Here is a 20387-nt window from a genome sequence, read left to right on the forward strand (position 1 = left end):
TGAAATATACAGCTTTAGAAAAATAGATTACACCGCCCCCATCAAATAGTAATATCTATGACTCACATACTGCGACTGTTGTTGCAGGGCAAGACAAAAGCCATAACAGGATGTATATGGTGAGCTTCTGCTTCAAATGTACTAAAAACATGTCACAGTATACTGTATAACCAGATGAAACTTGGTGCCATCAAGAATCTATGACTTTAAGATATCTAAAAAATATGTTACTAACAGACAGATCTCAGTGTTGAAGGCTGTACCTTGACCAATAATGGTGTACTTTTACAGTCTGTGACTTGGTTGGAGAATTGCTTCATTGGCACTTATACCACATATTCTTATATCTTGATGTAATCTAGTACTGTGGATTCATTTTTATTCGTGGGATACCAATTTTCGCGGATTTCGTGGGTACAGGCGAACCACGAAATTAGATGTTCAACAAATAACAAATTAACTATAGGTGTGTATGCAGACATGGGCGAAACCACGAAATTTAATATCTATGAACACTAAGTTTTCCTCAATCCACGAAAATTGGCACCCACAAAAATAAATGAATCCACAGTATACCCTCTCTCTTGGAACAGGAAATAAATTAGATGAAAGTCAAAAAGAAGAAAAACAAGTCCACAAAATACTGCACAGAAAATTAATCAGCTCATGAACCCTACATAAAACCCAGTTGCTGTGGAAGCAGTTTCTTCTCCATTAGTGGCATCCATTGAGATAAGTCATATATGTTAATGTAATTTACAAATCAAAGCGGAGGGCGTAGAGACTTCAACAAATGGGACATATAACTGTTTGTATGACAAACTTGGACCTTTTTTCTTTGAACTGTAGGATTTTTCTCTAAAGATATGAAAATAAGACTAAAAATAATCATTTTTAATATTTGAAATTAAAAAGATCAATGACGTCATTGTGACTTAAAGATGAAATATAGAATAAAAGGGCTACTCTTTTCCTGTGCGTAGCGCTTGTGGCATGAATAAATATAACATATTGATGTTTGCCATTGAATCTTAAAATATACTTAAAATATGTATTAACTGTTCTTTGCCTTAAGTTAAAGAAACACAGATTTTACATCATTCATTAAAACATAATAATAATAATTAAATAATTAAGAACAACAATAGCTCACACTCATTCACATTAAACAACAATAAAAATCATTGTCATAAATAAAAGCTTTGATAAATATGACGAAGGCTGCCATATCTCTGCAAGATAATCTTGGCTTCCTAAACCAGTTTAAAGTCTTAAAACCAGTATGAGTTGTAAAGAACTTCTACCATTTTATAAAATGGAACATATCATATGAACTGATTTTCCAGTCATAGTTTTCACTCTACACAGCCTCATCAAGTATTCCAAAACTGAAGATTTGTTCCCCTTGCTTCAGCTGAATATCTATTGGTCGAAATGTCAACATGTGATACTCTTTCCACATAATCTGGATCTGTGAATTTTACTGTACATATATAGAAGAACACAGGCAGGGGAACAGTAGCCAGAAGTGAGAGATGGAATGTAAGATTGGTCAGCTGGGTCATGGAGATGATGGCATAGGCATGAAGTATCCAATGACCAACAAGAATGATTAAGTTCCTTGCATCACAGAAATTATTTTTAAATAATTGTTTCACCTCCTGTAATAAACAAAAAAATAATTTACTTAAATGAGATGCATACATGTTTTAGAACTTTTATACTTCTATATTTTTGCTTCAATTTAAATGCATGTACATGTACTCTTCATTTCCTGGTAAAAATATCTTATTTTAGTAACATTTTGTGAAAGGGGTGACAAAAGATCATGAGGAAAACATGCATTATTTTACCACTATAGGTTAATAATAATCAAAAGACTAGTACAAGAAATATTGCAGTAAAAGTAAGATAATATGAATAAAATGCATCACTGAGCACAGCCTGATACGACCGCAGAGGTAGAACCCAGAACAGTTGGGCCATCAGTTTAGACAGAATATTCAAGCTTTATACTGTCTTAATTTGGATTGTGATCAAATTTTTGACATAATTGTTGACATGGTTATCAATTATATGGTCATTTTTATAAATTTCCTGTTACAAAACTTTGAATTTTTCGAAAAAAAATAAGGATTTTCTTATCCCAGGAATAAGAATACCTTAGCCGTATTTGGCACAAATTTTTGGAATTTTGGGTCCTCAATACTCTTCAACTTTGTACTTGTTTGGCTTTATAACTATTTGATCTGATCGTCACTGATGAGTCTTATGAAGACGAAACGTGTGTCTGGCGTATTAAATTATAATCCTGGTGGTCATATAAAAAGAAGATGTGGTATGATTGCAAAAGAGACCAAATGACACAGACATTAACAGATATAGGTCATCGTATGGCCTGCAACTATGAGAAAAACCTATACTGCATAGTCAGCTATAAAAGGCCTAGAAATCACAAATGTAACAATTCAAACTAAAAAACTAACAGCCAAATTAATATAACTCTTGTCTCTATTTCTTACCAGATTTATCCTTTTATTGACCTGTTAATAAATATATATTAATCAACCCTGTGGTTTGTTTAATTTGATCTCAGTTTATCATTGGTCAAATTCAATTGTGACATCAAATTTTCTTGCTTTCCCTTTAATTTCCTATTATGATGACCATGTCTGAGGATATTTAATGATAGGAATACATCTGTTTGCAGAATTTTGGAAAAGAAGTATTAAGTTTGCCTGCATATCATCTCTAAAATCATTAAAGAAACAGCTAAATCCACCACCAAATTTGATATTTCTCAACAGTTTAATTCTAAATATTTAAAATGCAAGGCTGTCTTGAGTGGAGAAATATTGTATTAACTCTACATATATTTATTGTATGTTGTAAAACTTGACATTTTTATGAAAATCAAGACTTACCAGTACATTAGTACTTGCTAAATGAGCTGCACTAGTAACCAGCGATATAACCAACATTATGTATGGAAAGGCATAATCTGAAAATATAAAATCAATAAAATCAATAAAATCAATGTAAATATCTGATATAGCCAAATCCATCCAATCGTAAGTTCTTTTCATAAATGTGGTGCAACTGATTCTAGTTGTGTGAAAATTAATGTTCAGACTATTTTTTTATTCACCTAGGTCTTAGAAAAAAAATTAGTTTGAACACTAAAGGTGAAAGTTGAGATCAGATAGTAAGAATAAAGATCACTACTTCTAATTACCAATACTGGAAAAGTAGCACATAAGTTTCCTCATTCATTACTTTGTAATTTTAAACTGGTAAGAAGTATGCCTTTTCATAAATATAATCTGTGCTTGTCTAAGGTTACTGAGTATATTATCCAAGCATTTAAAGCACACCAAATTATAAATAAACCTGACTTACACAATAGTCCACCAAACATGGCCTGCAGGACAATTAATATTGGATGGAAATACAAAGCAGCATAAATGGATTTGGTTCCTTTGGTATCAACACATCTGTATGATATTAGTGGTCTAAACAGCATCATAAACAGCAAAGAAAACGCATAGTATATCATACATATCGTGTATCTGGAAAAGAAATTCAAACCGTTGCAATTTTCTGCATTAAATTTCAAGAAATATGGGTAAATTGGTAATAACATTTTTCTGTAATGAGTTTTTAAAGTTTTGCAGCTAAAATTCAATAAAAAGACATTTGGGATGGCTATATGGTAGGTATGGCTAAGTTTATGTCAGAATCTGGATTAGGTACTACAATTTCTTAGGAAAACATTTTTTTAGTAGTGGTGTTTTTATATTTAGTCCTTACATTTATCTAGAAACTGAAATGAAGAATGCAAAACCAAAAGCATTACTAAAATGAAGTGCTTATTGCACGCATGGGACAGCATTTAAAATATAAAATTCCTATTTTTTGAGAGATTGTACAGTATAAAGTCAGAACCTGTTGTTCAGTGGTTATCGTTTGTTGATATGGTTCATAAGTGTTTCTTGTTACTTGCGTTTTATATAAAGAAGACCGTTGGTTTTCCTATTTTAAAGGTATTTCACTAGTCATTTTTGGATCCCTTTATAGCTTTGATCTGAAATGGTTTACTTTTTACAAATTGTGACTAGGATGGATTGGAGTGGTGTCTCATTGGCACTCATGCCACATCTATTAGCTTAATTTCCTGTACAGTGATGATTTGTGTAGTTATAAGGACTAGACTTGTACAATATAACTGTAGAATACTTACAGCGGATAAACAATTTCTTGTGTACAGTGTAGAGTTGTTGTGTAGTCTGGACTTGGGTTGTACAACATGGAATACCAATCTGAGAGTTGTTTGACTTTACACGATCGTATGTTAAATGTACCAATCGGATCCACCAATAATATTGTAACGATACCAGACAAAACACTTTCAATAAATGCTGATACATGAAGGATGATTAAATTGCTGTAAAAAAATAAATTACATTAATCTCCAATCATTTCTGGTGTCAAGTACATATTTAACAGGAAATCAATTTTGAGCAAACTAAGTTCCATAACTCTTGAATAACTTGAAACATAAGAGTAATATATATAATTCCTTATTCCCTTATTTCTAATATTCTAAGAGAGGAGGAAATATACTATAATAAAGATGATATATCAATATCATGTTGTGCTGTTACAGCACTGACCAAGGTTAGAGAAGGTTTGAGTGCTCACAAATCTGCTTAACCCTGCCACATTCTTTAGTTTATGCGACTGCTCAAAGTCAGCAGCCTGTAAATCAGTGATTATCTCTGATCTATGTTTGTCATGTTTATTTTTCATAAATTGTACTGTTATAAATGAAGCTGTAAGTAATCTCATTTGAATTATTTCATATTTTTCCTGCAATGTTCTTTTATAGCTGACAATAAGGTTTGGGTTATTTTCATTTTTGACTGCTATACATGACTTAAATAATTGCTTTTATCCTCGACATTAGAACCCATTTGGATAAGTGATGTCAGTGAATTCAAAATGAGTGTTTCTACCTTCAATCAATGTGCATCTTTATCACACAAAACCCACAAGAATAATTTTAATTTAACGGAAAACCCATACCATAATTATATTTTACATATTTTCATGTAATTAATAAAACAGCATAATGAGTAGCGATTTTCGTCAACTAAGAAATCAGAGCACACAAAAAGAAATAAAGTACACATGAATTTTTGGGATTTCTACATATTGGTATTGATAAATGCATATACTGTGAGTCACAATATAAAGGTAATACAGCAAACAAGGTCAAAAAGTCAAGAAGACATTTCAGGGAACTTTTGTCTATGTTTTACACAGTGATGGTTGAAACCCTTGGAAAGAATAATTTCCATTATTTTTCTAAGATGTTTTACATGCACTTAAAAAGATATATTTACTTACTTTTTTCTTCTATTTGTAAAGTCTATGAAGAACCAATGAAGTAATAAAGACAACAAGGCCATGAATCCCAGAAAAAGCCAGTCATAAAATGAAGGTTCTTCTTCACATCTCTTACATATAGAGTTTTCAGAACTATCATCAGGCTGGTAGCCTCTCACACAAGCCTGTCAGAAAAATTGGATAAATATATTCATTCCGAAAATTGTTTACACAATTGTCAAAATTTCTGAAGACTGCTGAAGACTGTATTGTGATACATGTATCTTTGATGACTACTTAGTTGTATGTGTTTATAAGTGTATATATCATGCAGCTATTTTTCACTTATTTATCATGTATGCCGGTCTAGAACAAAGTAGTGTTATAATTAATATAGCATTGATTAACATGTTCTTACATATGCATTTAATTTGCAGCTGGATATTAAATAGCCATTCATCATCATCATCATCATCAATTTAAACTACCAATGAATCGTATAAACTCAAAGTTATTAATGATAAAACTATAAATACCCCACAATTACTCAGTGTTCCATTCTGTAGTGTTCTTCCACAGTAAAGACCAGGACATTTTTCTGAAACTGAAAAAAATAAATGAATTCAGTAAGCTGGTAAATTTTACTACCAGTAATCTACCAGAATGCAGGACAGACATAGGACAAAAAGTCATAGTATTCTTAAAGTTATGTCAAATTTTGTGATGAGCGACATGATGGGTCACACCAGAGTTCACCAACTGTTTTTTTTTATTTTGTTGAATCTTCAGTTTTTTATAGTGTTTAGTGACTCCCATTAGTCTTTTTCTTTAGAAAAGACAAATCTAGATTGAGGTGCACATCTATCATTCATGTTATCAAATTTATACATGATATTCATATGATCTACTACATTTTGACAATTTGGGATGTATAGATACATGTACGCAGGAAAGTTTATATAGAATTGAATTTTGTTTTGTTTTGTTTTATGAGGTTCAAGATTTCCAATTAAATAGATAGTTCAAAATTTACCTGATATTAACTGAGCTAATTTTTAAACATAACTAAACATATTAATCTATGGTACATTGTACTTTACATTAATTAACAATTGTAAAATGGAAAGACTGTTATTTATGTATAAAATATGAAGGTTTCCGTATATGTATAATCAATGGAACCATGTCCATGGTATCAGGTCTGTTTGATCATAAAACACTTTTCACACTCTACATGTTAATTGCACCCAACACTTCCGCCCCTGGTTCTGAATCATTCGACTTTTATTCAAATAATGGTTGAATCATTATGATTAGATGTTGTTTAGATGTACATGCATATCTATAATACTAAAATTACGAGGTCCAATTTGTCAGCCGTCATCACGTAAACACGACGAATCAAAGAATTCAGCTTTATATATAACTAATATAGTACAAAGGTGTAGATTAAAAATTACACGACTCCAGGCCCTTTTGTTTTCCACGTAATTAATACTGCCAATAATAAAGAAGTTCCGGGTCAGGTCCGATACCGATACCAATAGTATATTCACCTGTTACCTATTACCTTATCTGTATGTTCCGCATCTAACAGGTGCACCACCAAACGGTGTATAATTTAATTTATGATTATGCTATATACACGGATCATAATCACAGGGTTGACACTACTAAATTCAATCATTGTCAAATTGTTACCTATTGTAGTATTTTAATCAGTAAGACTTTCTAAGATAACAATATGAATACTAAAAATCTGGACTAAAAATAAGGTGTATATAGGAACCGTTTTCAATTTGTTATATATAACTAATATAGTACAAAGGTGTAGATTAAAAATTACACCACTCCAGGCCCTTTTGTTTTCCACGTAATTAATACTGCCAATAATTCAGAAGTTCCGGGTCAGGTCCGATACCGATACCAATAGTATATTCACCTGTTACCTATTACCTTATCTGTATGTTCCGCATCTAACAGGTGCACCACCAAACGGTGTATAATTTAATTTATGATTATGCTATATACACGGATCATAATCACAGGGTTGACACTACTAAATTCAATCATTGTCAAATTGTTACCTATTGTAGTATTTTAATCAGTAAGACTTTCTAAGATAACAATACGAATACTAAATATCTGGACTAAAAATAAGGTGTATATAGGAACCGTTTTCAATTTGTTAGCAGGCATGACATAAAACAGTGAATCAAAGAATTCAACTTTATTTATAACTAACATAGGACAATGCTGTTGATTAAAAAATACTCCATTCCAGGACCTTTTGTTATCCAAATAATTAATATTACCAATAATTGATAAGTTCCAGTTCGACGGGTTCAAACAGAAACATTTGAAACCAGAGAAAACTGTGTATCTTATAATCGGCATGACTTTATCAGATAAAAAATAATACTAAAATAAGGCTTGCGCATAGTTATATACTTTAATTCAGTCAAGGACCCTGGATATCACGGGTGTGTTCTAGTTATATCATAATATTTAAATTTTCATGAATTTTTTAAATGAAAAATGTTCTTTTGTGATTAGAAGATTGATTATTATAAATTGTGATTTATTCTGTATGAGTAAAAACAATGAAGATTTAAATTGAAAAATGAAAGATAATTATAATTTTACAGCTTGTGACAAGTTTGATGGCCATTTGAAATATACTTCTATCTGCCTTTCATTAACAAGTTTTCATGGTCTTAGCTGAGATTTCAGTATCTGTAATAGTAGTCTCAGGCCTGAGAGATGAATTACTTAGTATTTGAGTGTTATGACAATATTCATTTCGTCAAAATAATTCATATAAGTGTTTACGCTATTTCATGTATACACCTTATCGCTAATCCAGGCTGACCCAGCCCCTTGAACTTTTGACGCATACAACAATCACTTTTCTATTGTGACGTCAAAAATTTACGGGAACCTGTGTGATATCTAGTAATGGCAGACAAATAGCGATAAGGTGTATTTAGAATGTCACTTTATTTCAAAACAATAAAAACAGTCTTATTTTCTTTAACTTATAACAATACACAAATTAAACATATTTAAAAACGTATTCAACACAAAACCTTTAAAACAGAACCAGGAATTGGCAACGTGGTAATCGGGACTGTTCGCACTAATAACATGTTCGCTCTAGGTCCGTTCGCTCTGAGTTCGTTCGCCCATAGAGTCTGTTCGCCCTACTATAAAAATATCAATATTCAGGGCATTGAAGTTGGATAAACTTATTCAGATATTTCTATGGTATATATATCATGTATATTCTTGAAATTTATGGAAACATTGAAATATTTAAAAGTTTATGGCTTGTTTAGGATCATTAATTGTTCAATGACAAAATAATTCAGATCACTGATTATTGTGATACTTGTCTTTTGAAGGATTAATAATAAAAACAAATGTTTTGTTTAGATAAAATATTCAGCTTGAAATCAATAATCAAAGAGCTGAAAGCTCTGAGGAAAAATGACGCCACTGTCTCTTATATTGGGATAGTTTTTATGCAAGTCTTGATTTTCACATACCTTAATTAGTTTAACAATGCAACATGTCTCGTAAGCATATAATTGATATTTGTATATGTGTGTGTGTGAAGTGAAGGTGACAACTGGCTGTTTTTTTTAAGACAAATGAATAGGTCAAGACTACCTGAATTGTACAAATAAATACCGTAGAAAGGCTTGTATATTTCTCACTGGTACATAGTCTGAATCCGGGTCCGTTCGCGCCCATTCACGATTGCGCCCACTCATGTTCGCCCCCTTTCACTTTCACACCCTACATGTTCGCACCCAATCTTAATTGGTTTTGTGTTTAATAACTCTGTAAGCAAGTGTTTTCTTATAAGTATAATTGTTGTCATTGTCTCAAAATAAAGTGTTGAATAAATCTTAATCATGTTTTGGATAGGGTATTGTTAAAAATAATAATAATCCTTTCTAAATAAAGTGGTATTTTGTCAACGTTTTATTTTGTGTTGAATAACTCTTAATCATGTTTTGGTTAGTGTATTGCTATAACTTTGTTTCATTGACTTGTTTCAAAATGAAGTGAGATTCTGACTATGTTTTTTTTCTGTGTGTTGAAATTTTTTTATCATGTTTTGGTTATAATAGTGGATTGCTATATTTTGGTTCCTATATTTTATTGCTTCGTTGTTTCGGATCAAAGGGACCAAGCTGTTAAAAACAATTGTCTTTTGTGTTTTTCCTTTAAAATCTTCAATGTTTTACTCATACCAAGCTATAAATACATTCAGTATTTACACCAAAGCAATTTAAAACAACAATCATGATTTCCAATTATTCAACTCGAATTTGAATTAAAATTGGGCGCGAATGAGTAGAGTGCGAACGGACCTTGGGTGCGAACGTGCGATCTGCGAACGTGTAGGGTGCGAAAGTGTATTGGGCGCGAACAGACCTGATACCACAGTCTGAACCCCCTTATCCCACAAAATATTAACTAAATAATCTTTTTGTTACTGTTATCAAAGGTCTAATGAAACTCAGGTAATTTCAAACATTTGTCAAAGAATTCTAGTCAAACCGGCACCTGGTTAAATTGGCACCTGGACAAATCAGCACCTGGTTAAATCGACAGCTGATATAGTCAATTCATCACCCATGTTAAATATATATTTTTAACAGTATTTTAAGCTAAAAGAGTAAAAATAAGAAAGGGGTTGCCAGAATTTTTTTCAGTATTTAAGCAAAAAGAGTTAAATACTAACTTTCACATTCATGTACATTTTGTATATATTTATTTTTCTCAACTAAATGACTTTTCTGGTGTATTTTTAATGATATATATATGAGTAGTCCAAATAATTATTACGTCTGGCAAGGCTTTTTTAATTTTATTCTGGGACACCTTCCTATGACCGCAAGGCTATGTTAATTATTTTCTGAGACGCCTTCCTACGAACGTCGTAGGAAGGCGTCCCAGAAAAAAAATAAAATATCCTTGCCAGACGTCATAATTATTTGGACTAATACATGAGATATTGGATATTTTTATGCATTATTTTAACCAGTTGAGCATTTTACAGGATTGTTGGTTTAATGCTGTTTAAACTTTACTGGAAAAAAAAACACCTTAAATTTGCTAATTATTTGCCATGAAAGTTTGATTTATTGAAAGGGACTCATAGTTTTCCATTTTATTTTAATAATTGTCTAATTGTTAAAACAACAGTTGGGTAAGGGCTTCGTTGTTTACCTTTATACACAACAACATATTCACTGTGGTTTCCTTGTTTACCTAAATACACAACAACATATTCACTATGTACTTGGTAACAGTTATTAATTAATTGAATAGAAAATATTATAACAAATATTATTGGATGCCGAATTGACGTCAAATAGGTGCCGATTTGACTATATGCCAATTTAACCAGGTGCCGACTTGACTTGTACGTTTCAATTCCTCTGCGATCGTTTGCGGTATTTTCTTGAGAAAACCTATTTTCCATCATCAAAGAGAAGAAGAAACTGCTTGAAAATGATTCTGGAACGCTTCATGATTGTAAAAATAAGTTTAATTCATTCAAATAACAATTTTGAAACTTGCGATGCTTAAACAGGAAGTTTCAAAAGCACGTGTAAAAGAAGAAAATAACCGGTGAGAGTGGAAATCCGTACATGACAGATATCACTATAGTACGACTTTGAAAGTAAAACAGTTCCATCCTTTTGTAAAACAGTCTTTAATATACATTTGTACCTATCACATTAATGTTTGAAGGGTCTTAAGCTTATTCAAACCATTTAAGTCGGTATGAAACACCAAAACGGAATGAACAATAACCGATTACGTTTTGTAGTTTACAAATTCTAAACTGGTTCCCGTCAAACTACAACACTTTGTTCGAGTGTAATGGAATACAAGCAGAAACCAGTTAGTAAATATGAAACCGAGTGTAAACTGGTTCCTGGCTGATAACTACACAATGATCATGCATAATGATAACACAAGCAGATTCCAGTTTGTATGGAAAATAGTAAATACGAAACCAAGCGCGGTAGGCAGAGAAATGTAATGAAGTTCAGGTCGGCAGTAATGGAACAATGACTGCGTCATTTTCCAAAAACAATGATGTACAAACTATAAATTATGAAACCGACAAGTTCATTTATTTATACTCTAAGACTAGTCATACTGCATACATTCGTGATTGACTGAATACAATTATTTTGTTAACAAATATCAATAAAAATAAATAAATTCCAATATTCTACTCTGCAAATCAAAGGGAAAATGAAAAATTGATTGCGGCAATATAAATATTCTGTCAATTTTTCAACAAACTTTAACATATTTTGTTCAAATACTTAAAACAATGCGACTAGACAACAATTTGAAAAAAATAAATATCAGGGCGAATGGACCCTGGGCGAACAGGTATCAGGACGAACAGGTACTAGGGCGAACATAAATCAGGGCGAAAGGACCCGGATTCGTGCAACGTGAATGGGAGTGAATATGATTTTAGACGAATGGCCCAGGATTCTTCAACTATTCTTCAACTATCACCTCAATAAATGTTACAAAACAATATCTTTATCATAGTTATGTTGCACATGTTGTTATATAATTCATGTACATGTGTAGCATCAGTAGGTGGTTATGTGTTTTGCAGGTTTTTTTTTCTAATTTTAGGGTAAAGTGAAGAATAAGCTGGAGGTAAAAGAGTCTATCACTTGTGCTATATGTCTGACAATCAGACATTGATTTTGGTCTTTCAATATAACCTTTCTGTCCAAATGATACACCGTATATTACAGGAAATAATATGAGAAACTTCAACATAATTTTTGTTTGACATTTGAACTGGTCCTTGTGTTTTTATTTGTCAAACGGACATAGGGTTATTGGATACATGTCAACTCGTACTTTCGGCAACTCGTACTAAGCCAACTCGTACTTTCGGCAACTCGTACTTCTACCAACTCGTACTTCTACTAAGTCGTACCCAATATTTTTTTAGCATTATAATATAAGTTTTCTACGTTTATATCAGTAGATATGGATATTTTAACTCCCTGAAGTATCCCAGTGCACCCTGAGGTAGATCCATAGAATATGAAAAGGATATTTTTTACTGAACATTGCGTTGACCATGTCTTAGTTTTTTCGTGTTAGTAGAAAATATTTTTAACATTATAATGCTTCATATTTTATTATTTACCTACTGATTTATCTACTGATAGGAAATTAATAATTTTCATAGAAATCATATTAAAATAATATTATAATAATTATCATAATTATAATATGAAAATAATATAATAATAATTTTCATAGAAATTATATTAAAATAATATTATAATAATTTTCATAGAAATTATTTTAAAATAATATTATAATAATTTTCATAGTAATAACAGAGACATATAATAATTGTATTATATGTCTCTGGTAATAACTTAAAAAATACTATTATAATAATTTTCATAGTAATAACTTAAAAAATAATATGATAATAATTATCCAACTAATATGACCAGTAATGATGATGCTTGATAAATTAATAAAATTATATATTAAAAGGAAAAGAAAAAAAATGATTTCACTTACTGGTATGTAATCAATCTTGCATCGTCTGGACATGACAATAAATGCAAGAGGCACACTCTTTGTACAGTTGTTTGCTGTTATGAAGGCGTGGATGGATAGTAGTTGATAGAATGGTGCGGCAACGATCTTGAAGGTACCATCTATAAACCAACGCTGGGCTTTCTCTAAAACTGTCAGCTGGGCAGTAGTTGCGAATAGCAGGTGTCTCTTGGAGTCAACATGGATGTCACGTTGCAGAAAGCCAGGTGGGATAAAGTCAAGATCCAACTAAAAATTAAGAAAATAGTTTTATATATACATTACATTATCAATTCATATTTTTAAACCATATTTCTATTTTAATTAGTATTTAAAAATTGATCTACGGTGTGAGATTTGTCTCATTGGTGATTATAACCTTCTTATGTTTATGTTATTCTAGACTTCATTCGGTACATGTATCTTTAATCAACCGATTGTATTTGCATATAAATACTACATGTGATATTTAGCTAACATACAATTACAGTTTAACTTATTTCATCATTACATTCACATAATCAAGGTATGTATAAAGTATAAATTCTTACCTCAAATTCAAGATCATGTGGTTCATCTGGACGTAGTTTCTGTTTGGTTCTCTGAACAACACGAACAAGATTTGACTGCTTGACTCTGCTACCTGCTGGTTGGGATGGGTCTGAATGTTGGAGGATAGCTGTCTCTACAATAGCACCTGCAGACCTGAAGACATCTTGGCGAGCCTGAGATTTCGCCTGAAATATGAAGAAATAATGTAAAAATGATATACACAAGTACTAATTAATGAAAATAATAGAATAGATAAAAAAAAAACGAAAGTTAATTATAATCTGTTTTTAATGAAAAATATATACATTTTGACACTTGTCTTGCGAACATCAACATATTTTTGGTTGATCTAAGGAATAGCTGTCTCGTCTGAGTCAGAGTGGTGTTAGCTTAACGTCCAGTGGCAAATATTTCATTCATGTTCAGGACAACTGTCTCATTCATAATCCGATTCTATGTATTGTATTAGCATTGTGTATGATTGAAGGAAAGTAAAATAGAAATACCTGAGCTGTAATCTTGACTGCTGTAACAGTACCAGGGTTTGCAGTATGACAGTGGGATTTACGACCAGCAGTAAAGTTGTCACCTTTCTGTAAGACAGTAGCAGAACAACTGGTTGTCTTGTTGCGAACTGAACACCACCAGGTTGTTGAATCACCTTTCTGTTTCTGAAATGAATAATGAAAGCTTTATTAAATATATAAAAATTAGTTATTGTCATTTTCATACATATGTAAAAAATAAAAATCTCATCAACAATTATTTGATGAGTAAAAATAGCATTACAAATATCTGATCATACAGGACAAATATATATATATATAATATACATGTTTATCTAGTTTGAATTGTTTTACATTGTCTTATCGGGGCATGCTGGCTATGCGGTATGGGCTTTGCTCATTGGTGAAGGCCGTACGGTTACCTATAGTTGTTAATGTTTATGTCATTTTGGTCTTTTGTGGATAGTTGTCTCATTGGCAATAATACCATATCTTCTTTTTTATATTATCATCTCCAACTAATCAGTACAATTAAAACATACTCAATATTTTTGTAGCTTATCAAAAATCAGATAATTATCTACACAATATAGAACGGTCTATATTTACTTATCTATTTTTTTAAAATTATTTTACATAATTTTACAACAGAATATTTACTATAAAACCTACCTTTACTGTGTAAGTATATCCATCTACGTCAACCAGCTTACGCTTTCCTCGCTGAGAAGCACCATCTACAACTGAGTATGTTGGCTGATCAATAGCATCTGTAAGTTGATCTGGTAAGGGGTCATCTTGAATAGAACTGAAATAAACAATATTTATTTACAAATAAGCATACTATTTTGCATCAATTCAATCGAAAATCTTCTTCAACATATATAATAACAAGTAACAATTGCAATCCGTTTAAAAACAAAATCTATTTTGTATTTTATACAAGAAAACTAAAACTACTTATTAATATTCATATACTTGCAGTTAAGAATTAAAATACTATGCGGTATTGCTCATTGTTGAAGCCTTACGGTGACTTGTAGTTTAAATGTGTAGAGTTGTCTCATTGGCAATCATACGGGATCCCAATCATACTACATCTTTTTTATAAATATATATCTTATAGCGTAGATTTGTTTTAATGAAACCCAAGCCTTCTGATTGTTAAAATATTTATGAATACTTACGTTTCTGTAATAATATCTGGTTCAGCAAAGGTACGTTGTGTGATGTCGAACGACTGGGCAAGGTTGTTGAGATGAATAGTTGTGTCTTCTTCGTCGGATACGGTGAACGATGAGTTGTTGAGTTGGACGATAGTTGACTGGTCATATACCTCGGACGTGTCGGGTAGGTGGACATCCAAAGTTGACTGGTTTGGAGAATGACTTTCCTCATGGGTGCTAACAGTAGACTGTTCTAGAGAAAAACTGGCCTCATGGACACCATCAGTAGAATAGCGTGTACTTTCAAAGTCTGGTAGCTGAGGGATGCTGGATTCTTCTGCTGGCAAACCACATTCTTTACAATAGAAGTCTATCTCTTCTTCCTGTTGTACTAGCTGATTATACAACTCTTTAGAAATGCCTGTAAGAAATAAAATGTATTAGTTTAATTTTTTATAATTTTATTTCATAATTTTATTTCATAATTTTATTTCATAATTCAATTTTACTAACAATTCTATGCTTAATTACTGTGCCATTGAATTGAATAGAAAAAAAGGACTTTGTGGCAAATAAATCAAGATTTTTTATAGAAAATCCACAGCCTTTAAACATAAACCTTAATACACAAATTATTTATTGCAGTTCGCGTGCCGGTGATTAATTGATCATTGATCATTGTTTCACACCTGAAGCATGTCGATTACCAGTTAATCGGCCCTTATTCACACACGAAGCGTGCCATTAATTAACCGTTATCAAAACAACTTCACACCTGATCTAATCTTTCTGCATGTACGTTTGCACTATATTTTAAAATGTATATTTCATCACAATACTACTATCATTTATATACGTATTGACCTCAATTATTATAAAAGTTAAAATAAAAATTAAGCCAATATTTAGAAGAATTACGAGAGGCGTATTAAAAATAGTATCACTAATATTTACACACACATTGTAAGACATTTTTACAAGGCTTTGTTGCTATTAATAATAGTAATAAGGATCCTACAAATACAGCTTTTTGAAATATATACTCTTATTGGCCCCAAACATGGACCAAATAACAGGATTAGGGGGAAATATTATTGAGATACACAATTTATATATCGAAAGTCTGCATGGAACATGTGGAATACAACATAATACTTTTTTCTGTTATATATTTGACTACATAAAAGGATATATATAAAATCACAATTATACTTCAATTTTAAAAAGATAAAAGATATGATAACATTTAGGAAAGGGCCCTTGTTTATTTGCAAATACACAGCACAATTACTATGGTTAAAGAATGTTTAAGGTAGTGGGCTTAATTTCTACAAACAAGTAAAACATAAATCAACTTACCAGTTTCACATAGACGATGCTGCCAGTTGTCACATGTGTCACATTGAAGAGCATCTTGTCGAATCGTAACAGTCTTCTTGCATACATTACAACGTGGACGAACCATGATTGCAATTGAAGATGATCATACATTTCACCATAGTTTATATATTTTTTCTCTAAGCTTGGTTTTTACAACGTTTAAGCCATGCATTTTCTTTTCGGTGAAGATGGTGATTGTTTAAGTATAACTCAACGGCCTTTGATGTTCATAGTGCCGCACTTATACCGATTTTTTGTTTTCATTTACTTCTCTCTGTTTATTCTACTTTTAACAAATCCATTCTATTTTTGTAGGTATGTTATCCACTAATGACCACTGATTAGCATATTGTGTACTCATAATTATTTTAATGTGCATATCAAATAAATTGCCGTGCAAACAATTTCAAACAATCAATTCTAAGGAATACTAATGATTATAACGATTAGCATTTTATAAGCTTATTTAAAACAATTATGATTGAATTTTATTAACAATGAAAGTTGTTTTTTTATTTGTATTTTGCTATATAATCATATACGAAAGAAAGTTACAATAACTATGCATATAAACTTGATAAATAATATCAAATAAAACATGGTTACGAGTTGGTAAAAATAGGTTACGAGTTGGTTGAGTACGACTTGCCGAAAGTACGAGTTGTCGTGTACCCGTGTTATTTATGAATCCGGTAACCAGTTTAAAAAAAAAACTCTTTTTAGTGGAGATACGAAAGTCGGATAAGCCAATGCAGCCGAAACAAAAAATGTCGTTTTTGATAAAATCGACAATATTTCTGTGGTATTCAGTAGCGATAACTTCCAGTGAAAGTCTTGAGACTGAGCAAAGATTACAGCTGACAGATCCAACATCCGAATTGACGAATCTTTTTTGGTTTGTTCAGGTATGTCAACCGGCATTGCATGATTCATGACTCAAGTATCATAAATCAAATGATGTGAAATTCTAAATGAAAATTGCATCAGAAAAGGTATATTTCAACTGAGACTACTATAACTATGTGTTATAGTAGACTCAGATTTCAAATATAAAATGTTCACAGGAAATTTATTTCAACCATGTTCTGAACCTTTTCATTTTTTATTTCTTTTTACTGTCATGCAATCATGTTCAATTTAAATTATTTGATACTTTTATATTTTTGCATCAGATCATCTACATCTAAATCTACATGGGTAATCCGTAAAGAGTCGGTTGACTCATCACACGAATGTATTAAAATTAAAGTCATGAAAGTTGTGTCATCCAAAATGTGCTCTTTTAAAATCATATGTACAGGTGCCAGTGCAGATAAAAACATGTGTGTGCTGATTTACGGATATCTGTGTGCTATGAGGTTGGTTCTGAATGCCTCATAGTCATCAATGTCCAATAAGCTAGGCGGTAGTTCATTCCAGTTTGTGATGGTTCTTACGAAGAAGCTATGTTTTCTTTGTTCAGAACTTGATCCTAATCTGACAAATTGTCGTTGATGGAACTGAAGTGTCATTCTTGCTGGTGTCATCAAGTATTCTGGAATCGGAATAGCAATAAGTTGGTGGATTACTCTGTGAAATAGGAGTAAACGTGATGTTTTTTGTCTCTCCTGTAATTGTGGTAGTTTAAGGTCCTCTTATAAAGATGTTACTATGCCGGGGTCTCGAGAATACTCATGCCTGATGAATCTGGCTGCTCTCCTTTGGACCATTTCTAGCTGTTGTATGTGTTTTTGGAGATGCGGGTCCCAGACACTGCTAGCATATTCTAGTGTTGGTCGTACAAGTGTTATGTATACCTGACGCTTTATATTCATTGGGCATTTACTAAGATTCCGCCGTATAAAGCCTAAAGTTTTATTTGCCTTTGTAGTGATATTTCCGATGTGGTCATTCCATGATAAAGTGCTAGATAGCTCCACTCCTAGGTACGGATTGTGGTTGACTGTTCCAAGGATGTGTCCCTCCATTTCATATGGGTAGATTATTGGTTGTCGTCCTGTTGTTATACTTAATACAAAACATTTCGTTGGATTAAAAATCATTTGCCATTTTTTAGTCCAGTTAACCACAGTGGTCAGGTCCTGCTGGAGTTGAAGACAATGGCTCATTGATTGAACAGCTACTTAGATTAGGCTATCATCTGCAAATAATCTAATTGATGATTTAATGTCAATACCTATGTCGTTGATATACAAGAGGAACATTAACGGCCCAAGCACTGTGCCATGTGGTACACCAGATTTCACATTTACAGATGATGATTCATCGCCGTCTACTAGTACTTTCTGCTGTCTAGTTGTTAACCAAGACTTCAGCCACCTGTGGATGTCTCCTCTGACTCCATAGTGGTCTAGTTTATGGAGGAGTCTGATGTGGGGTACGGTGTCAAAGGCTTTACTGAAGTCGAGTATCAATAAGTCAGTTTGTTGTTTGGAATCTAAATACCTGCTTATTTCTTCAACTGTAATAATAAGCTGTGTTTCACATGATCTCTTTTGCTGAAATCCATGTTGGAAGTCTGCAAGGATCTTATAACATTCTAAGTGTTCCATGATGTGTTTAAAGATTATGTGCTCCATTACTTTACACGGTACTGATGTAAGCGATACCGGTCTATAATTTACTGGTTTTGATCTATCTCCTTTCTTGAAAAGTGCTGTTATTTTTGCAGTAGTCTAATCGTGAGGGACTTGTTTTACACATAATGATCTTTCAAATATATGTTTCAGATACGGTGATATTTCATCAGCTGTTTCCTTTAATATTCTGCAAGATATTTTATCTGGACCACTAGCTTTATTGATATTTAGTTGTTTTAGTAGTTTTGCTATTCCCTTTTCTTCAATTTTGATGTCGTTAATCTTATTGGTGGTACTAGGTCCCATGTTTGGAAAAGAAGCCATGTCTTCCTCTGTAAAAACAGACTGGAATTAGTTGTTAAGTGCTTCTGCTTTGGATGTATTGTCTTCCTTAATTTGTCCATCTACATTGAGTGTTGATACACCACTACTCTCCTGTTTTCTAGACTTTACATATCTCCAAAACTGCTTGGTGATTCCCTGCTTAGGCGACTCAGTATTGGTTTCATCCTTAATTTCTAATAAATTGGACAAGTAATTTTATTAATTTTATTCATAAGCTAGTCCAAATAATTATGCCGTTTTAGTACAGCTTTTTGATAAAAAAAATTTGGACGCCTTTCTAGACAGCATAGTTATTTAGACTAATCATAAGCCATTTAAGTCTCACAACATTTCGTCAGGTTTTTGAAACTTCTAAACTGCTAAAAAAAATTAGAACAAATGCATGTCAAATTCATTGGAAATGATGCTTGTAATACGTCAGTTTTGGAGCAAAGGCACTTGTCTCAGATCTTTTTTTCCTATACATAGAGTCATATAGATACCTTGATATAACACATGGTATATTTAACTTGCATTTTAGAAAAATGTCAGACAGAGGCGAAATTCCATTATATGCCAATTTCTCGGTTGTCAACCCCACTAAAACTTGTTATTTTGTAAATCGAAATTGATTTTTCTACACAATGCCTAATGGTGTATAGCATGCATACTTTTGTTGTCAAAATGATCTGTATTAGGCTTATATATAGCTACCAAATTAAGTCAATTGTAACACGTTGGATTGGAAACACAAAACTCACAGTAAATGATTAATTATAAAAATTGTTTAAAAAAAAACTGTTGGCAAAAAATAAATAGTGTGTCTAAATAGAACTTATCACCCAGTTACTGTTAGTAACATTGTATAA

At 32.0% G+C, this 20387-nt stretch overlaps 3 protein-coding genes across 3 annotated transcripts in view; 1 reads left to right on the top strand and 2 right to left on the bottom strand.

Moving 5' to 3' along the window:
* Positions 1-879: 879 nt before the first annotated feature.
* On the bottom strand, positions 880-12283 carry LOC139515796 (JNK1/MAPK8-associated membrane protein-like). Its single transcript, XM_071305492.1, has 7 exons — positions 12168-12283; positions 5925-5992; positions 5410-5573; positions 4241-4444; positions 3400-3569; positions 2925-3001; positions 880-1661 (listed from the first exon to the last, which is right to left on the bottom strand). The coding sequence occupies exons 1-7, from the start codon at positions 12223-12225 to the stop codon at positions 1374-1376; spliced, it is 1029 nt and encodes a 342-aa protein (XP_071161593.1). The 5' UTR covers positions 12226-12283; the 3' UTR covers positions 880-1373.
* Positions 12284-12867: 584 nt separating this feature from the next.
* LOC139515029 (uncharacterized) lies at positions 12868-17285 on the bottom strand. Its single transcript, XM_071304588.1, has 6 exons — positions 16595-17285; positions 15257-15656; positions 14742-14877; positions 14070-14234; positions 13563-13748; positions 12868-13260 (listed from the first exon to the last, which is right to left on the bottom strand). Exons 1-6 carry the CDS (start codon positions 16698-16700, stop codon positions 12868-12870), a joined length of 1386 nt encoding a protein of 461 aa, XP_071160689.1. The 5' UTR covers positions 16701-17285.
* Positions 17286-17345: 60 nt separating this feature from the next.
* LOC139515809 (transmembrane protein 62-like) overlaps positions 17346-20387 on the top strand; it is a 29951-nt gene continuing 26909 nt past the window's right edge. The window contains exon 1 of the mRNA XM_071305507.1: positions 17346-17520. Coding sequence (XP_071161608.1) covers positions 17365-17520 — 156 coding nt within the window. The 5' untranslated portion in view covers positions 17346-17364. The remainder of the gene's footprint in view (positions 17521-20387) is intronic.

Source organism: Mytilus edulis, chromosome 3, assembly GCF_963676685.1.
Source record: "Mytilus edulis chromosome 3, xbMytEdul2.2, whole genome shotgun sequence".
NCBI classification, from domain to species: domain Eukaryota; kingdom Metazoa; phylum Mollusca; class Bivalvia; order Mytilida; family Mytilidae; genus Mytilus; species Mytilus edulis.

What these genes read in the sequence shown, in the direction of transcription:
- LOC139515796 (XM_071305492.1), bottom strand. Translation starts at nt 12,225, where the DNA reads ATGTTGAAGTTTCTCATATTATTTCCTGTAATATACGGTGTATCATTT. An exon ending in TTTACAAATAGAAGAAAAAA is followed by an intron (nt 4,445 to 5,409) that starts GTAAGTAAATAT and finishes ATTTTTTTACAG; the next exon opens with CAATTTAATCATCCTTCATG. An exon ending in CAAGAAATTGTTTATCCGCT is followed by an intron (nt 3,570 to 4,240) that starts GTAAGTATTCTA and finishes TTTCTTTTCCAG; the next exon opens with ATACACGATATGTATGATAT.
- LOC139515029 (XM_071304588.1), bottom strand. Translation starts at nt 16,700, where the DNA reads ATGGTTCGTCCACGTTGTAATGTATGCAAGAAGACTGTTACGATTCGA. An exon ending in CAGTCAAGATTACAGCTCAG is followed by an intron (nt 13,749 to 14,069) that starts GTATTTCTATTT and finishes TTCATATTTCAG; the next exon opens with GCGAAATCTCAGGCTCGCCA. An exon ending in CACATGATCTTGAATTTGAG is followed by an intron (nt 13,261 to 13,562) that starts GTAAGAATTTAT and finishes CTTAATTTTTAG; the next exon opens with TTGGATCTTGACTTTATCCC.